The 20,525-nt window shown below is 36.2% G+C and overlaps 2 protein-coding genes across 2 annotated transcripts in view; one reads left to right on the top strand and one right to left on the bottom strand.

Annotated features, from left to right (window-relative positions):
- The first annotated feature begins 399 nt into the window (after positions 1-399).
- On the top strand, positions 400-3,330 carry LOC130218490 (uncharacterized). The gene is made up of 2 exons (XM_056450691.1): positions 400-447; positions 1,203-3,330. The coding sequence occupies exons 1-2, from the start codon at positions 428-430 to the stop codon at positions 2,803-2,805; spliced, it is 1,623 nt and encodes a 540-aa protein (XP_056306666.1). The 5' UTR covers positions 400-427; the 3' UTR covers positions 2,806-3,330.
- A 10,195-nt stretch (positions 3,331-13,525) lies between these two features.
- aoc1 (amine oxidase copper containing 1) overlaps positions 13,526-20,525 on the bottom strand; it is a 9,966-nt gene continuing 2,966 nt past the window's right edge. The window contains exons 2-5 of the mRNA XM_056450496.1: positions 19,254-20,525; positions 16,757-17,045; positions 15,257-15,389; positions 13,526-13,890 (exon numbers count right to left, since the gene is read on the bottom strand). The exon at positions 19,254-20,525 is cut by the window's right edge and continues 273 nt beyond it. Of these exons, the coding sequence (XP_056306471.1) occupies positions 13,621-13,890; positions 15,257-15,389; positions 16,757-17,045; positions 19,254-20,525 (1,964 nt within the window). The 3' untranslated portion in view covers positions 13,526-13,620. The remainder of the gene's footprint in view (positions 13,891-15,256; positions 15,390-16,756; positions 17,046-19,253) is intronic.

The following is a 20,525-nucleotide window of genomic DNA, read 5'->3' as shown; positions in this document are numbered from 1 at the left end:
TGCCCTCTACAGACTTTGTAAGATACACAGAAATACCAAATAAATGTTGCATTGATTTATCTGAGAATCCATGTTTTTTTTTAAGTCAACCAATAGACAGCAAATGATTTGACATTTTCTTGGATCACAAGACCATCCAAAAAAAAAAGGGTGTTGGCTTAAGTATAAATACAACTGTACCCTTCCCGTAGTCTTCCTGAAGTGAGTTAGAAGCACTAACAGCTGATATTGTAAGTCAACTTTTAATACTCTTTTAGGTAAATGTTCTTGGCTTTGATTTGTGTAGAATATTCTTATTTGCACAGATTACAATATTATATTGCCTATGCTTTTCTGTTTTGAATTTAATGTTCAATATATTTAATACATATACTTTGTTTTGTAACAAATAGTTAACTGTGAAGACTACAACCTCCAATCCAAATTCATGGCAACCTCATCTGAAGGGTAGGACTACCAGTGACTTGAATTAAAGAACTGACATGAATACACACACATGCAGTAATAAATAAATATATACATTTCCAAAAAAAAATAAATAAATAAAAAAAAAAAAAAATATATATATATATATATATATATATATATATATATATATATATATATTCTGAATCACTAAACCTAAAAATATTTATGTTATTTTACTTATGTTAATATTTTATTTCTATAGAACATTTTTTGACTGAGTAAACCCCACGAATGATGATATTCAGTTGCAATTTCTCAATATGTTCTGAGATGGGTGGCACTGTGGCTCAGTCGTTAGCAATGTTGCCTCAAAGCAAGAAGGTCGCTGGGTCAGTTGGCATTTCTGTATGGAGTTTGCATGTTCTCTCTGCGTTCGTGTGGGTTTTTTCCGGGTGCTCCGGTTTCCCCCACAGTCCAAACACATGCGCTATATAGGGGAATTGATTAACTAAATTGGCCGTAGTGTATGAGTGTGTGGGTGAATGAGTGTTTATATGAGTGTTTCCCAGTACTGGGTTGCGGCTGGAAGGGCATCCGCTGCATAAAACAAATGCTGGAGTTGGTGGTTCATTCCACTGTGGTGACCTCTGATAAATCAGAGACTAAGCTGAAGGAAAATTAATGAATGAATGTTCTGAAATGCGTGGGTCATCTTGAATCCGATTACCCCAGTATTTCATTTGGATATTTTTAAATATTTGTCTTTGTGTTTTGCTTTTTGTTGCACTTTATAGACAAAGTACAGGATCAGAATTTCACAAATGGGATGCCATCATCAACCAAAGTAGTAAAACTAAAGATGGTCCACCTGCTCTTTATCACCTGAATCCAAAAACAGACTGTCATGGAGAATCTGAATCATATAGAAAAATCACTTTTGGAGAAAGAGACGAAAACAAACCCCATAAAATCATTCTGCTGGTTGGAGAAACAGGAACAGGAAAAACAACCCTGATCAATGTAATGGTCAACTACATGCTGGGTGTTCAGAGAAAAGACAAGGTTTGGTTTGAGATCACAGATGATCAGAGTGAAGTATCATCATCTCACAGTCAGACCTCCAGCATCACTGTTTATGAGGTTTATCTACAAGAGAGCCCAATGGATTTAACAATCATCGACACACCAGGATATGGAAACACACAGGGAATTCAGAGAGATAAAGAGATCGCTGTGAGTTTGCTTGGTTTAAGTGAATCTGAAAAAGGCATTAATGAAATAGATGCAGTGTGTTTGGTAATTAAAGCAACTCAGACTCGTCTTGATTTCAGACAAATCTACATATTTGATGCAGTTCAGTCTTTATTTGGAAGCGATATGACTGAAAACATTGTCTTCTTCTTTACATTCGCACGTGGAGCTATTCCTAAAAATGTCCTAACGGCTGTTAAAGAGGATCAAATCCAGTGTGCAGTGAATGAACAGAATCAGCCTGTGTTTTTCCTGTTTGACAACTGTCAGTCAGACTCTTATGATGAAGAATATTCTGAGAATGTTGATGTACAACATAAAATGCTGGAACAATCATGGGAAATCAGTTTTACAGGAATTAAAAGATTTTACAGCTTTCTTGACAACATTAAACCAAAATCACTTAAGATGGCCCGAGATGTGCTTGAACAGGGTATTCAATATGAGAAAAATATCTCCAGTCTACAATCACGTGATCAAGAGATGGTAAAGAAGCAATCTGAGCTGAAACAAACTCTAGAGGCTCTGGAAAAGGAGGAGAAATATTTCAAGAATGATCAAAACTTTGAGTGTGAAGTTGAAGTGGAGTACAGGGAGATGGTTGAAGTTACTGATCCTGCTTTAGCCAGAGGTGTGATGTGCTGCATCGACTGTAAGGAGAACTGTTCTTATGTGGAGTCATGGTCAATCAGTTTATGCAAATCAACAAAATGTATGTCCACACAGTGCACAAAACAATGCAAACACATAAATGGAGCTAAATATGAAACAAAGACAAGGGTGGAGAAGAGGATAAAGGAAGATTTAAAGAAGCAATCTGAAGAAAAAATTACAAACAGTTTGTCTCTGGTCAAGAAGCTGGAGAAAGAACTGCGAGACTTGGAGACGCAAAAAATAAAGCTGGCTTATGAAGCATTTCACTGTGTGGACACTCTGAAGAGGTTCGCTCTCAACACTGATTCACTGATCATACTTCAGCATGTTGATTTTCTGATTGAGAAGCTGAAGGAAATAAATGAACCTGAAAAGACAAAAACACTGCAAGACATGAAGAGTAGAGCAGGAGAAGCAAAACAAAGAGCTCTGGGATGGATTAACACAACAACTGGATTGGTTTCAAATGATAAAACATTACTATTGGAGTGATTTTTGTTTTTGTTGTTGTTGTTAAATGTTAAGGTCCAGAAGGCTGAGAAACTAAATCACTTATGATCCACTCCGCAAAGCTTTTAGTATGGCCATTGGTTTGCCTCTTTTTTTTTAAGTTGTACCGTATATTTTCATGCTTAATTTTGAAAACATGATGTATGTTATTTACTTTTACACTTACTGTTAACCTCACTTATAGGATTTAAACATATACTTTATTTTAACCCATTATTTTAACACAACTACTTACTTAAACAATCACATTTTTTGTTTCTATGTTTGTTTTTCCATGCACCACACAAGACATACTGTAGTACTGTATGTAAATATGCATGTTGGTGTATGTTGGTAAAAATCAACATTTAACTCAACATGAATGGCAATTTTTTTTTTATCTTAGCCAATTCAGTGTCTTTTTATTTACTTAGAAGTTTATGCAAATACACAATATTTTAATCAATAAGATATTTGTTAGTGTACAACAAATATAAAACACAATAAATGTTATGCATGTATAGGTCACATGTTAATTGTCTTAATCTTATCACACCTGTCATCTGAATCATTTGCTGCATCCTAAATGTTAGTAGATATTTTGATTCTGAACATCATCTAGAAAATGAGTGTTAGTCTGATTCAAATTGGGATGTATAATTTAAGTAATTGGGAAAATCCTAACAGATACCAACAATGCTGATTGTGTGCAAAACAAAAATAATCATATCGTATTTACAATAACACGTTAAAAAATGACACATTGAAACAGACCATAAATATCTAAAATACACAAAATAATTGTAGTTTTAAAGTATTTTCATGTGGACAAAAATGTGATCATGTGATTTTTTTTCCTGATTGAATTTAGTTCTTTAAATAAATATCCTAATATTGTGCTTTTCTTTATTTACACAAACCCATGTAGCTGTCAATATAAATGATTTATTGAAAATGTGGCCTTATTTCTCTGTCCATGCATGTCTATATTCTGTGTTGCAATTATAATAAATAATTAAATAATCAATATTGCTCATAGTAATTCTTTATATTAATTGTTTATAATAATTAGATGGTTTTATGTATCATAATAGACTCCTTATGTGTTTGTGCACATGAATTAATATATAACAATTTTTACAGCCTGTGGTTGATGGACTATTTACAGCAAACACTCAAATCTTAATGATCTTTGGTGCAGTAATATACGAAAGTAATGCTCAGAATCCAAATTACATTTACACTAACATTATTTTAACCTCTTGTGATGTTTCTGAATGTTCCCTTATGTTTCAAGTTTCTGAAAAATGTAAAGTTTGTTTTTACAGTTCTTGAGGCTCCTATAAATGAGACCAAATAATAATAATAAAACTTCAACACCTTTTAAGTATATATTTCAATTGACATCAGGTCAGAATAGTTGAACTTCTCGAACATTATACTGATATAAAATACTAAAAATATTCATGATTGCTGGTATAAATCTTGAAATTTATTTTTAAAATCACAAACATTAAGATTGTAGCATTCTTACTTTAATATTGAGGTTTTTGTTGTACAGATTGCATCTTGTTTATAACAAACTTCATCTTCCTCTTCCTCAGCACTCCACATACTGTGCACATCTGAGATATGTCCATCTGCTATATGCTCAAGACCTTCCAGATCTCTATATTCTGCATATTAAATTGTTTCAGCGATGAATTATTAGAAATATTTTTATATATTAGAAAAGTTCAATCAGCATTATTGGAGATTTAATTTCAGTAACAGATCTTGAACCCACTGTACATCCTAATGGACAGACATATTTGAAAAAAATCCTGATCTAAAGCTTGCAATGTTACAAAAGATATTAAACTTTAATTAGTAAGTGCAATCTCTCTTTTTTACATACAATCTATAAAATATTGGCAAACATGTCAATAAATCTGAATAAAAACATTGTAAACATGGCGTACTTCTTTGTCTGGAGTGGTGATGCCATGCTGCTTTTCAGCGTCTTACTACCATATTATTGGATGACAATCATCCACTCTCATGGACTGGAGGCTTTAAATTAGATCAAATGCTCAGGAACCACACATAACATGGGCTGACATGTGATGTCCATTGTAATAAATGGACACAGGGTCCGAAGGGGTTAAAGCCAAATGAGGCTCGTTTTTGATTGGAAGTCGCAGTTTCCTCCTGTCGTCAGCAGGTGGCAGCGTTTCCTAATTTCTGTTTAATAAAGTCCTGCAGTTTGAGTTCCGGATGTTTCTTCGGCTTTAAAGTCTTTCTTTGATTGATGTCATATTTTTATTACGCTTCTTAAGTTTTATTTTCAAGTCATAAATATATAGAAAACCTGTTATAGCAAAGTTTTTTTAATTCAAATATTATTTATAGAAGAAAGTAGTCAATTATCGACTACTGAAACTTTGAAATACTCGGCCAGGAGGGATCACGGGAGCTAAAATGCCTGGAAATCCTTACAGTTATGAGCATATTATCTATCATGGTAAGTGTGTGTGTTCTTGTTTAACCTAACAATGTGATTAACACCAAATCTGCACAAGGATAGTAACATACTGACATACATGTCGGCCTCAGGCCTTTCAGACGCACCCTAACAGAAGGAAAAGTCTAGAAGGGATACAGCTGTAGATGTGCATCATTTTCGTGACACTCTACTACAATAATTACTATTTAATGTTACTGTGGGTAATTTAATGTGTATTTTAATAAATAATATGAATAATACTCGATTTAATTACCTTTTTTACATTACTGTGATGGTTGGGGTAAGGGTAGGCATTAACAAAACACAATTTAATGTGTAATTTAATAATTAATATAAATAATTCTTATTAACTTACGGTCGTAGGATTCAGTATGTTCACAGTAATGTGACGTGTGTGTTGTTGTTGCCATGGTGTGTTTTAGGAATGAAACCTCATATAAGGAAGCTTTACCACTCCATCGCTGTCTTGTTCAATACACACCACTTTAACATACACTGTAAAAACCTGAACAAACAGCTGGAGAGGAAAGAATGTCTTATTGCTCACCAAAATCACACATTACTTCAGGCCTGACCTTAATGTTCATGTAAACAGCCTCCAGAAATATTTCTATTGAATGTTTTTTTTTATCATGAGAAAAATGCAATTGATTTAGTCTTTCCAAAATGTGATGAACTTATGTAATGATAATGATTTAAATGAATATACAGTACAGTTGAAGTCAGGATTAGGGCTGCATGATATTGGAAAAATCTGACATTGCGATAGCTAATATTGCTGCAATTTATATTGCGATGAAATCATTAACTTAGATTGATTGGAATACGTTTGTAGGGGAGTGATGAATCAAAGAAATTGCAAGACTAAATAAGATAAATAAATAAATAAATAAATAAATAAATAAATAAATAAATAAATTAGATAAAAGTGAAATAAGTAGTTAAATATTCAGATACAGTAATAAGATACAATATTATCATGATATTTTGCCCCTGATAATGACAGATCACGATATCAGTGATATATCACAAGAAAACCATCCACAATATATCATGATATTTGAAATGAAGAGGGAAAAATGCATCAGAAAGGTATAAGAGGTATATATTTTATATTAACAGCACAAATATTTCTATTTGCAATAGAATTGCAACACTGATATGTTCGATCTGCCATAATGAGAAGGGCCACCTTACGCATACTGCTATTTTGTCCTTCCCCTATTCAATAATCAAATGTAATGTAAAAGGTAAACAGTGTACATTCTTTATTGCTGATCAACAATAATAATCCCAACTCCACATAGCAGATGCTGCGATGTGACTATTGAGAATGCACACATTGCGATATCCATGTGGAAACGATATATTGTACAGCCCTAGTCAAAATTATTATTAGTCCTACTGGGATTTTTTCCAAATATTTCCCAAGTGCTGTTTAACAGAGAAGATTTTTAAAGACATTTTTAAACATGATAGTTTTTAATAACTCATTTCTAATAACCAATTTATTTTATCTTTGCATGACAGTACATAATATTATACTAGACATTTTTCAAGATACTAGTATTTGTTTTAAAGTGCTATTTAAAAGTTTATTTAGGTTATTATAAAAGTATACACTTGCAAAGATTGTTAACACAGAAAAGATTATCAAGAAGATCATATTGGACCACCAGAAGCAGCTTGAGGAACTGTGTATGTATAATCCAGACCATACAGAAAGCCTCACAGATAGTTGAGTACTCCACCCATCCTCTTTATTATGATTTTGAATAGCTTCCTGCTGGTAGACGATATAGAGTTCCCACAGTAAAAACTATTTTTATAAATGTTATTTTAATCTTTTATACTGTCTGTTATTATTATATTGAACAAATGAACATGACGTAGTTTGTATGTTAGTTTGTGACACTGTGAATCTGTCACCGTAGCCTCATTCTGAAAACGTAGCCCTGTATACATTTCTGGAGGTCTTGGTTTATGTGGGCAGAGGTACGTTTGGCTGGATTTAGTCTTTAAAACGAATGCTATGGGGTGGTATGTTCCTTTTCATGCCAACGGCTGATCGCTCACCTCAATGTTGATGGCTTTCCTGCTGTTACCAGTTTGCCCAGTAGCTCACCGTGTACGTTGGCGGACTTGAGATTGAGTTGATCGCGATGACGGGGTTCAAGTCTGGCGAAGAACGGATCCAGAAAGGCAAAAACAGAAGCCAAAAAATAAATAAACAAGTCAATAACAGGGTGAGAATGTGGTAATGTAAGCGACGTCACTGTTTTTGAACAGCAGCGAGCTGAAAGGAATATTTCACATAATCGGCATGCGAAAGCAAAACGCAAAGAGGTGTTTACTACATCATGAATGACGCAAATTAATTCATCAGCCATTCAGGGGCCTCGTCGTCTTCAACCGCACCTAGCCCTTATGCTAATCCAGCCCTGGGCATTACAGTTTATTACAGTTATTAATAAATAAACAGTTTATTTCTTGCTCATGGTATAAATTGCATTAATTAATAGAACACTATTGTAAGGAATGTTTAATATAATGATTATTTATTTATTTGTTTGTTTGAATATAAGGATTATTATTTATTTATTTTTTATTATCAAAAAAAAAAATCTAAATGTGCAATTATTTTGTAAATCATTAAATTATATTTATGGGTCAATCAGTGCTTTTGAAAACACTATCGGTTGGGTTTAATGAAGGTGGAGGGTGGGTCAGTCAGTCAGTCAGTCAGTCAGTCAGTCAGTCGACAGCGGCCTCGGCCACAAAAACTGCAGGCACAAATGGCACTTGAGAGAGATATTTGAGATCTGAAAAAGCATACACAGCAGCCTCTCGTGGAGTCATGAAAACAAATACTGCAAAAAAACAAAAAAGTACCTCCTGGGATATTTTTGGTGCCCTCTCTAATGTATAGGGGTACATATTCAGAATGAGCCTGGGTTGGAATCTGTTTCATAGCCAGAGTTGTGTTGGTAATCTGTGGTGTAGAAAGCCTTGTGTTTGTGCTCTGTGTTTTGTATTTGTGATGTTTGTGGGATGTTTTAGTCACATTTTGTGAGGCCAAAAATGAATTTCCACATGTGAGGACAATAAAGACTTCTAAACTAATTAGGTTAACTAATAATTAGGCAAATGGACGACACTGTGGCTCAGTGATTAGCACTGTCGCCTCACAGCAGGAAGGTCTCTTGTTCGAGCCTCGGCTGGGTCAGTTGGCATTTCTGTGTGGAGTTTGCATGTTCTCCTCGTGTTGGTGTGGGTTTCCTCCGGTGGTTCCAGTTTCCCGCACAGTCCAAACACATGCGCTATAGGGGAATTTAATAAGCTGGAAGGGGCATCCGCTGCGTAAAACATATGCTGGATAAGTTGCGTGTTCGTTCTGCCGTGGCGACCCCTGATTAATAAAGAGACTAAGCCGAAAGAAAAAGGAATGAATGAATAATCAAGCAAGACCTTGGATAACAGTGGTTTGTTCTGTAGCCAATTGAAAAACGTATACTTTCTTAAAGGGGCTAATATTCACCTTAAAAATGTAAATAAATAAAATAAAAAAGCTTCAGAATAAAAAATATTCTAGAAAATATTGTGAATATATATATAATATATTGCTCTGATAAATATATGTGTAATAATATATGGCTTTTAGTTTACAGTTCTTTGTCCTGTTTATATATAAATACTAAGTTAATATAATTATATATATATATATATATATCTGTATTTTTTTCTAAACATTTTATTTACAATAGTAGAGTATTGCTCTTTTAAAGGAGCGAAAATATAATATAATATAATATAATATAATATAATATAATATAATATAATATAATATAATATAATATAATATAATATAATATAATATAATATAATATAATATAATATATTTTTTTCGCTCCTTTAAAAGAGCAATACTCTACTATTGTAAATAAAATGTTTAGAAAAAATACAGAAAAATAATATTACTTACAATCAGATAATTGTGAAATCTGCATTATCATCTTATGCATCAGATTAATCTTATCTTCTCGACCCGTCTCTTGAAGGTTTCCACGGGCGACCCTCCAGGTGAATTATGGTTTGTTTGCAGAGAGACTCCAGAATGGGTGTGTTTGCGTAAGGAGCCCCAGTTTCCCGCTCACGCTCAGCTCTTATTAGGATCATGAGCTCACGGATGCTGCATCCTGAATCCTGGATGTTCTCCGCCGATAAGCTTCATCCATGGATACATCCTCACAATGGCGGATTTCAAGGGTACTCACTTCATCTAAACACTCACAATGCTGTTACCATGACAACGAGTATAAACAGTGCACACCACACACAAGAGCACGCATGAAATTATGGCACATTTATTTTTAATGACACTTCAACAGGTGAATCAGGAGAAAACAGGTTTTGTGAAATGTTGTTTATCATCATCACTATTTTGATTAATAGCTAGAAACAAAGTAGAACGTTTAAATTGACCATTTTTACTGATTCCTAAAAGCGGCTGAAAGAAAAACTAAATTATATTTTGCATAAAGAAAATTAAGCTTATTTTAAGATCAAATTTGCATTAAAATTATAAGTTCAAGGCACTCGAAAAAAAAGTGAACAATTAATTTAAAATCCTTTAGCACCTGTAAGCCTTATATATATTATTATTATTATTATTATTATTATTATTATTATTATTATTATTATTATTATTATTATTATTATTATTATTATTATTATTATGGTTTTTTTTTATGATTCAGATAACAATCCTGATGATCCCTGATGAAGGCAAGTGTTTTCTGAAATGTGAATAAAGGCTTTTAAAATAATTTTTTCCCTTTTTTTGAGTGTCTTGGACTTATAATTTTGCTATTTATTTTTATGTATCCCGTACCCACACATGAATTACCCCTAAATCACTTTTTGTTTGATTTTGGATCAATTTTGCATTGTTTCGACTGAAATCTGTGCTCACATTTTACAATAAGGTATAATAATATTTGTAGTTAACAAATAGTTCATCTTAATGTATTTACTAACATGAGCTAAATATGAACAATACTTGTATAGCATTTATTAATCATAGTTCAACAATTGCTAATAATTACATTTACATTTACATTTAGTCATTTAGCAGACGCTTTTATCCAAAGCGACTTACAAATGAGGACAAGGAAGCAGTTTACACAACTATAAGAGCAGCAGTGAACAAGTGCTATAGACAAGTTTCAGGTGTGTAAAGTCTAAGAAGCAAAGCATTAGTAAAAATTCTTTTTTTTTTTTTTTAAATGCAATTAAAATGCAAAGTTGACATGAACTTACAATGAATGACTTTATTTTCATTAGCTAATGTTAGTGCTGTAAGATTAATAAATACTATAATAAATGTAATAATAACTGTAATAATAAACATTATTACAGTTATTATTATTATTCATTCATTTTCTTTTCAGCTTAGTCCCTTTATTTATCAGGAGTCGCCATTGCGGAATGAACCGCCAAATTGTCCAGCATATATTATCCAGCCCTTTCAGGAAACGCACGTGAACATGGGGAGAACATGCAAACTCCACACAGAAATGCCAACTGACCCAGCCAAGGCTTGAACCAGTAACCGTCTTGCTGTGAGACTACAGCGCTACCCAATGCGCCACCGTGCTGCCTTTATTATTATTATTGTTATTATTATTATTATTATTATTATTAATAATAATAATAATAATAATAATAATAATAATAATAATAATAATAATAATAATAACTGCAATAATAATAAACAGTAATAGTAAAAATGTTTGCTCATATTAAATACTTAAACTAATAAAACATTATTGTAGGGAATTTTTATTATAGGTGGCCTCAACAAATATGTACTTACAATCAAATGTAATAATTTATTATTGTGTAACTACATGGTTTTACATTGCACTTATTATTGATCAAATACCTGCATGTAATTATGCATCTAATTAATTTCTGTAATATAGATCTATATCAGGGGTGTCCGAACTTGGTCCTGAAGGGCCGGTTTAGTTCCAACCCCAACCAGACACACCTGGGCTAGCTAATCAAGCCCTTACTAGGCTTTCTAAAAACATCCAGGTAGGTGTGTTGAGGCAGGTTGGAAATCTGCAGGACACCGTCCCTCTAAATAATTCTATTATAATTTTATTGTTGACCATCCCTTAAACCTTAACCCCCCTTAAACCTACCCATACAACCAAAACTGTCCCTAACCCTACCGGTATCCCCACTTCAAGTGTTCTGCAATACATTATAAACACATTTAGTACATTGTATTTATTTTTGATTCAAGTACGCAAGTTTATGCAGTCATTCACTCATTTTGCTTCAGCTTAATCCCTTATTTATCTAGGGTTGCCACAGCGGAATGAACCGCCAACTTATCCAGCATATGTTTTTTTCACAGCGGATGCCCTTCCAGCCATACACTCTCACATTTACACACACACTTATATAATATGGCCAATTTAGTACATCTAATTCCCCTATAGCGCATGTGTTTGAACTGTGGAGGAAACCGAAGCACCCTCGCCAACACGGGGAGAACATGCAAACTCCACACAGAAACGCCAACTGGCTCAGCCGGGACTCGAATCAGCGACCTTCTTGCTATGAGGCGACAGTGCTAATCGCTGAGCCACCGTGCCACAGGACCATTTATTTATTCACTTACTTTTTTACTTATATATTTGTTTATTTGAATATAAGGCTAATTATTTATTAATATTCTCAAAAAGTTAAAATTCTAAATATGCAATTATATTTTTAATAATTAAATTATATTTATGCAGAATAGAGTTTTTTTTCTTTTAATCCGCGATCAAATCATTAAAGGGCACATAGTTACCTCTTTTTTATGATTTAATATTAATATTCTGGCTCTTCTGAGTGTGCCAGTTTAGGTTCAGTTTAAAACACAATTCAGATTTTTTATTATAATGTGTTAAAAAGTGTCATGTTGTCCACAGTTCGCTGATTTATGGGTGTGTTGCTTCACATGTAAATTAGTTTCGGCTTCCCGCCAACGTAACAAGGGGGCGGGGCCATGAGCTCACCCGCTCTGCGTTTGCAACAGAGTCTGACAGGCAGACGGAGAAGGAGAGAGAGGATCACCATTCAGTTGTACATGTACGACTCTGACACAGACCAAGCAGAGAGTACAAAATCATACGTGTCTTTGTACAGTTTTACAGCCAACTGTGTGCTAGTTTCAAGTGCCGAGCTTGTACACAGAAACTAATAACCACGCACACTGAATTAACTTTGACTGAGGCACCGGATGCGCCGCTCGAAGCCGCGACACGGCACACCAGACACTCTCTGTGGCGCGGCAGAAACATGAAGTGTCCCGAATCGTCGCGCCACGCATTTTTGAATAGTAAACATAGGTTTCTGCAGCGGTCCGCGGCGCCCAGCCGTCGACTTGAGTGTACCCTGATAGAAACCTATGTTAGAATTCTAAATCGCATGCTAGTTAAGATCACAGGGAGCTTCTGGGATCGCGAGAAATGCAAACGGCTGAAGTATAAGGTAGACTCAATGAGAAGTACACATGTTTGCAAACCTACATAAAGATACAAGCAATAATTCTGATTAGAGCGATAATGTGGAGAATATTGATCTTGTGTTGAGCCCAATGAGCCTTGCATCTAAAAATAGAGCTAGCGTGTTCCTTTAGTGATATCGCTTCGACTCACGCTGAAAATGGCGGACGTGAATCAACAAACTGAGGATATGATGACGCGCCTGTCAATCAATATTGGTGGGCGGGGGGACCGCTCTCCTACGTAAAGTTGCGGTCGGTTTGAAAACCGCTCCAATTGGTCCACCGTTTTTATGTTGTTAAATTGAAAAAAAAAAGCACTGGGTGTGTTTATATCACCCCAATATGACGGTCTATACACCATACATGCACATATGTCTGTCCAAACAGCTTAAAAAGTAGATCTTTTACCATAGGTGCCCTTTAATATGTAAGATTCATATTCAGAAACAAAATACAAAACATTTTAATTGCTCATAATTGTCTTTATTCTTAGGCTGTGAAAACATCACAACTTTATAAGTATTTAATCTAGATAAATATTAATTTAAAGCTAAATTATAGTTTATCTAAATCATAACTAAACTATAAGTTGATGTTCATTTATTCAGCTTTTTGTGTCATGTAAAAAATGAACTGTTTTATAGCTATACTCATTTGACATCATCAGCATTTATTTAATGTCACAAATTGCATTTTTATATACAGCACAAACACACTAGCATGACATGAAATGAGCTCAGTTTCTCTAAACGCCAGCGTATGTGCCGTTATAGAAGAAAGGCTTGTCTGAGACACAGTGACCTACGACCTCTGGAGTCCACCGCTGCACCTTCGGCTGACCCTTTTCATCGGGACGCACAATGACTGTGCTGCGGGACGCCAGCGAAGGGTCCTCGTCGAAAAAGTTGAAGGGACGCAGGAAAAATCCCACCGAGTTTCCTGGAGTCGCTGTGTTGGGAATGTCTTCAGAATGAGGAATGTGCAGGAAGCCCACCGTCACCCAGGCAACCAGATCCTGCCGAACAAACATGTGACTTTAAATTGTGTTTACTTTTGTCCCACTTAGTTGCCATGATGATGAGTCAAATTTCATTCATGCATTCATCTTATTCCTTCTGCATAGTCCCTTTAGTCATCAGGAGTCGCCACAGCGGAATGAACCGCCAACTATTCCAGCATATGTTTTACACAGCGGATGCCCTTCCAGCTGCAACCCAGAACTGGAAAACACCCACACACTCTCACATTTACATGTATGATACACTACGGTCAATTTAGTTAATCAATTCCTCTATAGCGCATGTGTTTGGACTGTGGTGGAAACCAGAGCACCCGGAGGAAACCCATGCCAACATGGGGAGAACATGCAAACTCCACACAGAAATGTCAACTGATCCAGCTGGGACTCGAACCAGCGACCTTCTTGATGTGAGGTGGCAGTGTTAACTACTAAGCCACAGTGACATCCCACTTTAGTAATAGTTAATGTACTGTTAATGTTCCTTCGGCTTAGTCGCTTTATTCATCAGGAGTTGCCACAGCGGAATGAATCGCCAACTTATCCAGCATATATTTTACACATTGGATGCTCTTCCAGCTGCAGCCCTATACTGGAAAACACCCATACACACTCATTCGTATATTATGGCCAGTTCAGTTAATCAATTCCCCTATAGCACATGTGTTTGGACTATGGGGGAAACCAGAGCACCTGGAGGAAACCCATGCCAACACGGGGAGAACATGCAAACTCCACACAGAAATAGCAACTGGCTCAGCCGAGAAGCGACCTTCTTGCTGTGAGGACACAGTGCTAACCACTGAGCCAACGTGCTGCCATAAACATATTTCATAGAAACTCATGAATCATGCCCTATGCTGGTTTAGAACTTACAACCTCAGTGCTTGTAACGCAATGCTTAGCACATTGAGCTAGCCGATCAGGTTCAAATTTTCATCAAAAATTCAATTGAAGTTGGAGCATTAAAGTGACTGAAAACAGTGCAAGGCAATTAAATTTATTTAAAGATAGATTTACATAGATTGTTTGGGATTGTTTTTAGTCCAAATATACAGTATACAATTTTTAAATCAAGAAGCAAAAAAAATGTGGTCTTGTTTTATGAAATATGTCAAAATTAAGTGAGTTTTTTCTTAAAACAAGCTAAATGATCTGCCAATGGGCTAAGTAAAAAATCTAATGTGAAAAGGAAAAATAAGATTATTTTGCTTACCCCATTGGCAGATTATTTAGCTTGTTTTTTGGAAAATCTAAGTAGGAAATAATTTTTTGCAGTACAGTTGCATGAGCTTCAGTTGGAGTTTGAGGTTATACTTAGCAATTCTACAAGTTTGACATCCTTAATTATTATAAACCTTACCTGGTTAACAATGTTTTCATTGTTGCGAACGAACTCCTCAAAGGAAACGAGAGGCTCCCAGGGGTCATTCTGAGTGTAGATGCTGCTGCTGGTGACCTCACTGTCCTTATGTCTGGTTACAGCCAATGGGTATCTGCAACCAACAAGGAATATTTGAGAAAAAACTAGTCAATACAGATTGCAAATGTAAATGTACTTTAAAGGGGACCTATTATGACTCTTTTTACAAGATCTAAAATAAGTCTCTGATGTCCCTATGTGAAGTTTCAGCTCAAAAAACACACAGATAATGTTTTCTACTTATCAGAAACTGATCCTTTTAGCCTTTGATCCTAACTGTAGCATTTTGGTGACTGTCTCTTTGAATTCAAATGAGATTGTGCTCTATTTAAAAGAGGGTGGAGCTACAAATGCCTGTGTGTCCAACACAATCTCACGGCAATTCGTAACTTTTTGATTAGGGGCTAAGTCGTACGAATTCGTACAATCTAATTCGTACAATTTAGTATGATTTGATCATCCGCCATTGACGGTTGGGTTTAGGGGTGGGGTTAGGTGCCACGCCTCCTTTTTAAAATCGTACAATTTCATACGACTGAACTCGTATGAATTTGTACGAATTAGCCACTAAACTGTCAAAACGTAAAATACTTACGTTTTCCCGTGAGATCAGGCTGGTGTGTCAGCATAGCACAAATTAAAAAAAGAAGTAAAGTGAAAAACTGAAAATGTGAACGTGTGTCAGGATGCATCAGTCTATGGAGATTCCTGTCACTGTTCATTTGTGCTTTATCTAAAACTCCATATTTATGATCCTCTTAAGATCCTTTCCACTACACACGACAAGCGACAGACCTCTGATCATCTCCGTATGCTGAAAATTCAGATCCCATTTGAACTGCGGATACGTTAAAATATACAAAATAACTCCTGCGACTAGACTGTATGCGACCGGTTGACCAGATGTGGTATATTCCAGTGTTGTCCAAACAGATGCACGCGAGATGAGAAACACATTTTTAGTTTTTTTGAATCAGAAAAAAAAGTCTATATTAAAAATTCAAACATTTCTATTCATGAATGAGTAATAAAAAAATATTTTTTATGTTGTCTCCACATTCCCTCCAAAATTTTTTGCACTAGTTTCTAGTATTCATTCATTCAACCATGGTGAATGCACGCTTTTGCTTTTGCACTCCTTTATTTCGGACACTACGAGAACAGCTTCTCTTCTGAAAATGTTGTGCGACTGCCACAAGGGGGCGTATTCCGACAGTCGTGTCCAAATGTCACGTGCAGTGGAAAAGAGGCTTTAGTCGCTGACATTATCTTAGGTTAAAACTGTAATGGTGGACACATACTTCTCATTTAGGGGTGTTTATGCTAATGAGGGAAAGATGGTAACTAGTGGGCTGGGCTTTCCCCCTCTGATGACACGTACAAAGGGAGAATGTCAATCAAAGTGTTTCTGCAGACTGTTTATCTGCAAAACAAGCCTACCTTGACCATGGAATACCATTTTCCTCTCTCCAGCCTCTGGGCAGAACGCTGTTAGCATGTGAGTTGTATTGAATCCGGTATCCTTTCTTATGCCCCCATTTGTTCACTTCATTGGGATTGTAGAAGTGTAGATATTTGGGGAACTTCTTGCCAAAGCGGAAAGCAGCGCTGCGTTCAGTTTCATACTGCGTCCTGTGCAGTTTCGATTGCATGATGGTGTGTCCGGGGCTCCAGGGGTTGGTGAAGTTCACATATTTCAGATCAATGGATTCAAAGCTGTTTTCCTTTCCTGTTTGAGGACATAGAAGGCGAATGGTTTAACACTGGAACAGTTTAACACTGAAAATAGGCTCATATTACAACTCCCCTAGAGTAAAACAGATGACTATTAGCAGTTTTAGTCTGTTCAGGGTCTGGTGAGCTCATCTTAGCTTAGTTTAGCATATCATTGAATCAGATTACACCATTAATAGCTCAAAATTAGAATTTTCTTAATTAAAGCTTGACACCTCTGTTGTTAAATCATGTACTAAGACCAATGGAAAATGAAAAGTTGCTATGTTTTAGGCTGATATGGCTAGAAACTGTACTCTAATTCCAGCATAATTCTTAAGTAGCTTATTTATTATATTGCAAAACTAAAACATATTGGTGTAAATGGGGCCTTAGTGTGTGTTGGTGGTTTAGTTGACTTCCACTGCAGAAGTATAAGCCTTCGGGCCAACAAAGAAGAGAAAGCTAGTGCATTTAATTGACCTGCTGGTAGTGCAAGGTTTTCAGGTGTCACACCAAATATTGCTATTACTGGATCTGGCTTTATCTCCTTTTCACATATATACAGACCCGGATTAAGAATTCAGAGGGCCCTACATGGGCACAATGTCTTGCAGGCCCTCTACCTAGCCGCACCCCTATTTTATATTTTAATATTTTTTTAAATAAAATTAATCTATAATGTATTGCCTGCATTTTTGATGATATACAGTATATATATATATATATATATATATATTTCTAGTCTACAAATATTTTACTTATTTTTAAAGCATTTAAATCACACTTTAAAAAAATACTAGTAAAAATTCATGGATTTTAATATACTTGTTCAAGTTTGCTGAAGCAGTTCAAAAAAATTATATTTAAGGGTATTTTTAATGTATAACTCCTAAAGACTTATAATGCACATGATTTGGATATAACACCTCTCCAGTCCAGTTCTATGAATCTGAGTCCTCCATTATACACACACTTATTAATAATTGAAGAGTCATCAGATATGTAGTAAAGGAAAAAAAGAAGAATCTGTTTATCAGACGCTGGATTTGAACCGGGTTCATGATCGATTGCATCAAAACATGTATCCATGCGCTTTACAAGCTACGCCATTCACTCTGCTGTCATTTGCGCTCTTTACTTATGTTGTCACTGTAAATCAAACGGTGATAGGCGTGAATCACTCAGCAAGCTTATTCTAACGAGGTGTGCTATTTGCACTTAGCCTAAACAGACACTACAAAATTCAACATTTTTTTTCCCCTCGCAGGGGCACAAAGTGCGCACGGGCCTCTGGGCCTGTGCCAATAATGCCCATTGGTTAATCCGGCTCTGCATATATAAGAAAAAGTCTCAAACACCGGAGACCAAAGTGGTCCAAGGGATGGACACGTCCAGAACATATGGCCCAAGGTGGCCTCATGTCTGTGGCACCTAGAACATGTTTCTGGTAATATGTTTCACAATTTAAGAAAAGTGCAACATCTGAATTATCTTAAATTGTAATATACTGTGTTTGACGCAGATAGATGTTGAGTGAATTTACCTAATTGTTGATTGCCAGACTGCCTCTGGAACTATATTTCCTAAGTCATCTTCCCACTGTTTCTTTAAAAATCTAAGATGGTGCAGCTGCTCTGTGAATCAGACTGTACACTTTTGATATCAGACCACCCTCAGATGCACTTAAGTCAAAGATCTCCTCAATCCAGCTGCTTATGGGAGGAACTGAACGTGTACTAAAAAACCTTTTCACTAGGCTTCTTGCCTGTAGATATCTGAAGAAATGTGATTTAGGAATTTCCAATTCTTTAGTCTTATATTCAGATGACAAAAAATGACATCCTTGAAAAAAATCCTTTGCATATCTGAGTCTCTTGCTAAACCCGATCTGAAAAGCATGATCAAATACGGATGGTGGTAGCAATGCATTGGAAGTAATGAGGTATTAAAGAAAGTGCTGGCAAAGTCAAGCTTTAAATTTGAAAATTACCTAAATTCTTTTCTCATTTTTGAGTGAGATGCTAATGGTCTATGCTAAACTAAGCTAAAAGTGCACCTGCTTAAATATTGTAGAGCTGTCAAATGAACCTATTATCTAAAAACGTTGAGCGTTCCTTTATGTAAAGCATGTTATACAACTGACTCCGATTTGTGTTATAATCAACGCACAGAGATCACGAAAGAGATTAGATTTTAGATTGTGCACTGATAGATGGCTCACCTGAAATGTCAAGGTCCACTTTATAATGAATTAGATGAGTGTGCAAGTTCCCAAGTACATAGTCGTAAACTCTGTTTCCATAGTTCAGTCCATTTTCTGTGAAGAAGGTTGCATGGATATATCCAGTCGCACTCACTCTGGACTCCATTACACCATTCTGGTAGAAGACAAAGTCCCAGATGTAATCATAATTGTAGACTGTAGATGTAGTTCTGATCACCAGAACATGGTTTTCCAGGCCTCCGTAGAAATTGTAGCCTCCTTGGAAGTTGCTATTAAAGTGTCTCCTCAAAGGAATCGCAGTGGTCATTTCAAAGATGCAGAGTGCATTTCTGTAGCGCACAGGTTTGTCTGTGTCATAGTAATGGTAGAGGTCAACGAAGTGAGCAATTTCTGGACAGTCGATCCCAGGTGATAATTCATAATCTGACGTTCCCATCGCCCACCCGGCATCAATGTATTTGGTCTGCATGGCTGCTGGAGTATCTCCGGAGTAGAAAGCTATGGCTTCCTGAAGAGCGATTTCATAAGCAATTCTCTCCCCATTGTAGCGAAGATCGAAGATCTGCAAACCAGCTGAAGAGCGAACCCGATAAGCAAAGGACCATCCAGCATACTCCACGAAATTCCCATCCACCTGAAATCTGCGCCCTTGTGGTTCAACAAGCTTTGCTCCATGGATGTTGGTCCGTGTGTTCATGTCTCCCCTGGGAATGTAAGTGGAGAAAAGATCCTCCTCATCATGCTCCGGAAGCTTGATTTTATCAATCGTCCCTTTCTCGTACTTCTCCACGAATTCATCCAAGGTGTCGAAATAGTGCCCGTTGTACCACACCTTTTCCACTGTCCACTTTTCGTGATCCAAATCTTTGTGGTTAACAAGGACCTCGAAGCCTACAGGATGGATGAAGTATCCTTCCACAAACTTCTGCAGCATGATCCAGGTACGCCTGTCTCCTGACGCTATCCCACGGGGAGCGATATCAGAGAAGGTCAGACAGCGTTTAGTGCAGTTGCCATAAGTAAACCCGGTGCTCTCCTGCAGGATGTTATTTATTTTAGATCCAACTTTGTCCAAAATCCCACTTAGGTGTTCGTACTCCACTGCAGAGATCGGCCGGGACTCAAAGCGGATGTTCTTGTTGTTCTTGAATGTTTTCAGATGGTGAGTCTTCGGGAACGGAAGTGGGCCAACGATGTATTCAGTGACATTTGGCACCGCCTGGTTGCCGAACTGCACCACCACGCGTGCCTGCCGGGATGGTTTGGCCT

This window comes from Danio aesculapii, chromosome 24 (genome assembly GCF_903798145.1).
Source record: "Danio aesculapii chromosome 24, fDanAes4.1, whole genome shotgun sequence".
Lineage (NCBI taxonomy): Eukaryota > Metazoa > Chordata > Actinopteri > Cypriniformes > Danionidae > Danio > Danio aesculapii.
This window is presented reverse-complemented; position numbering and strand designations above follow the sequence as displayed.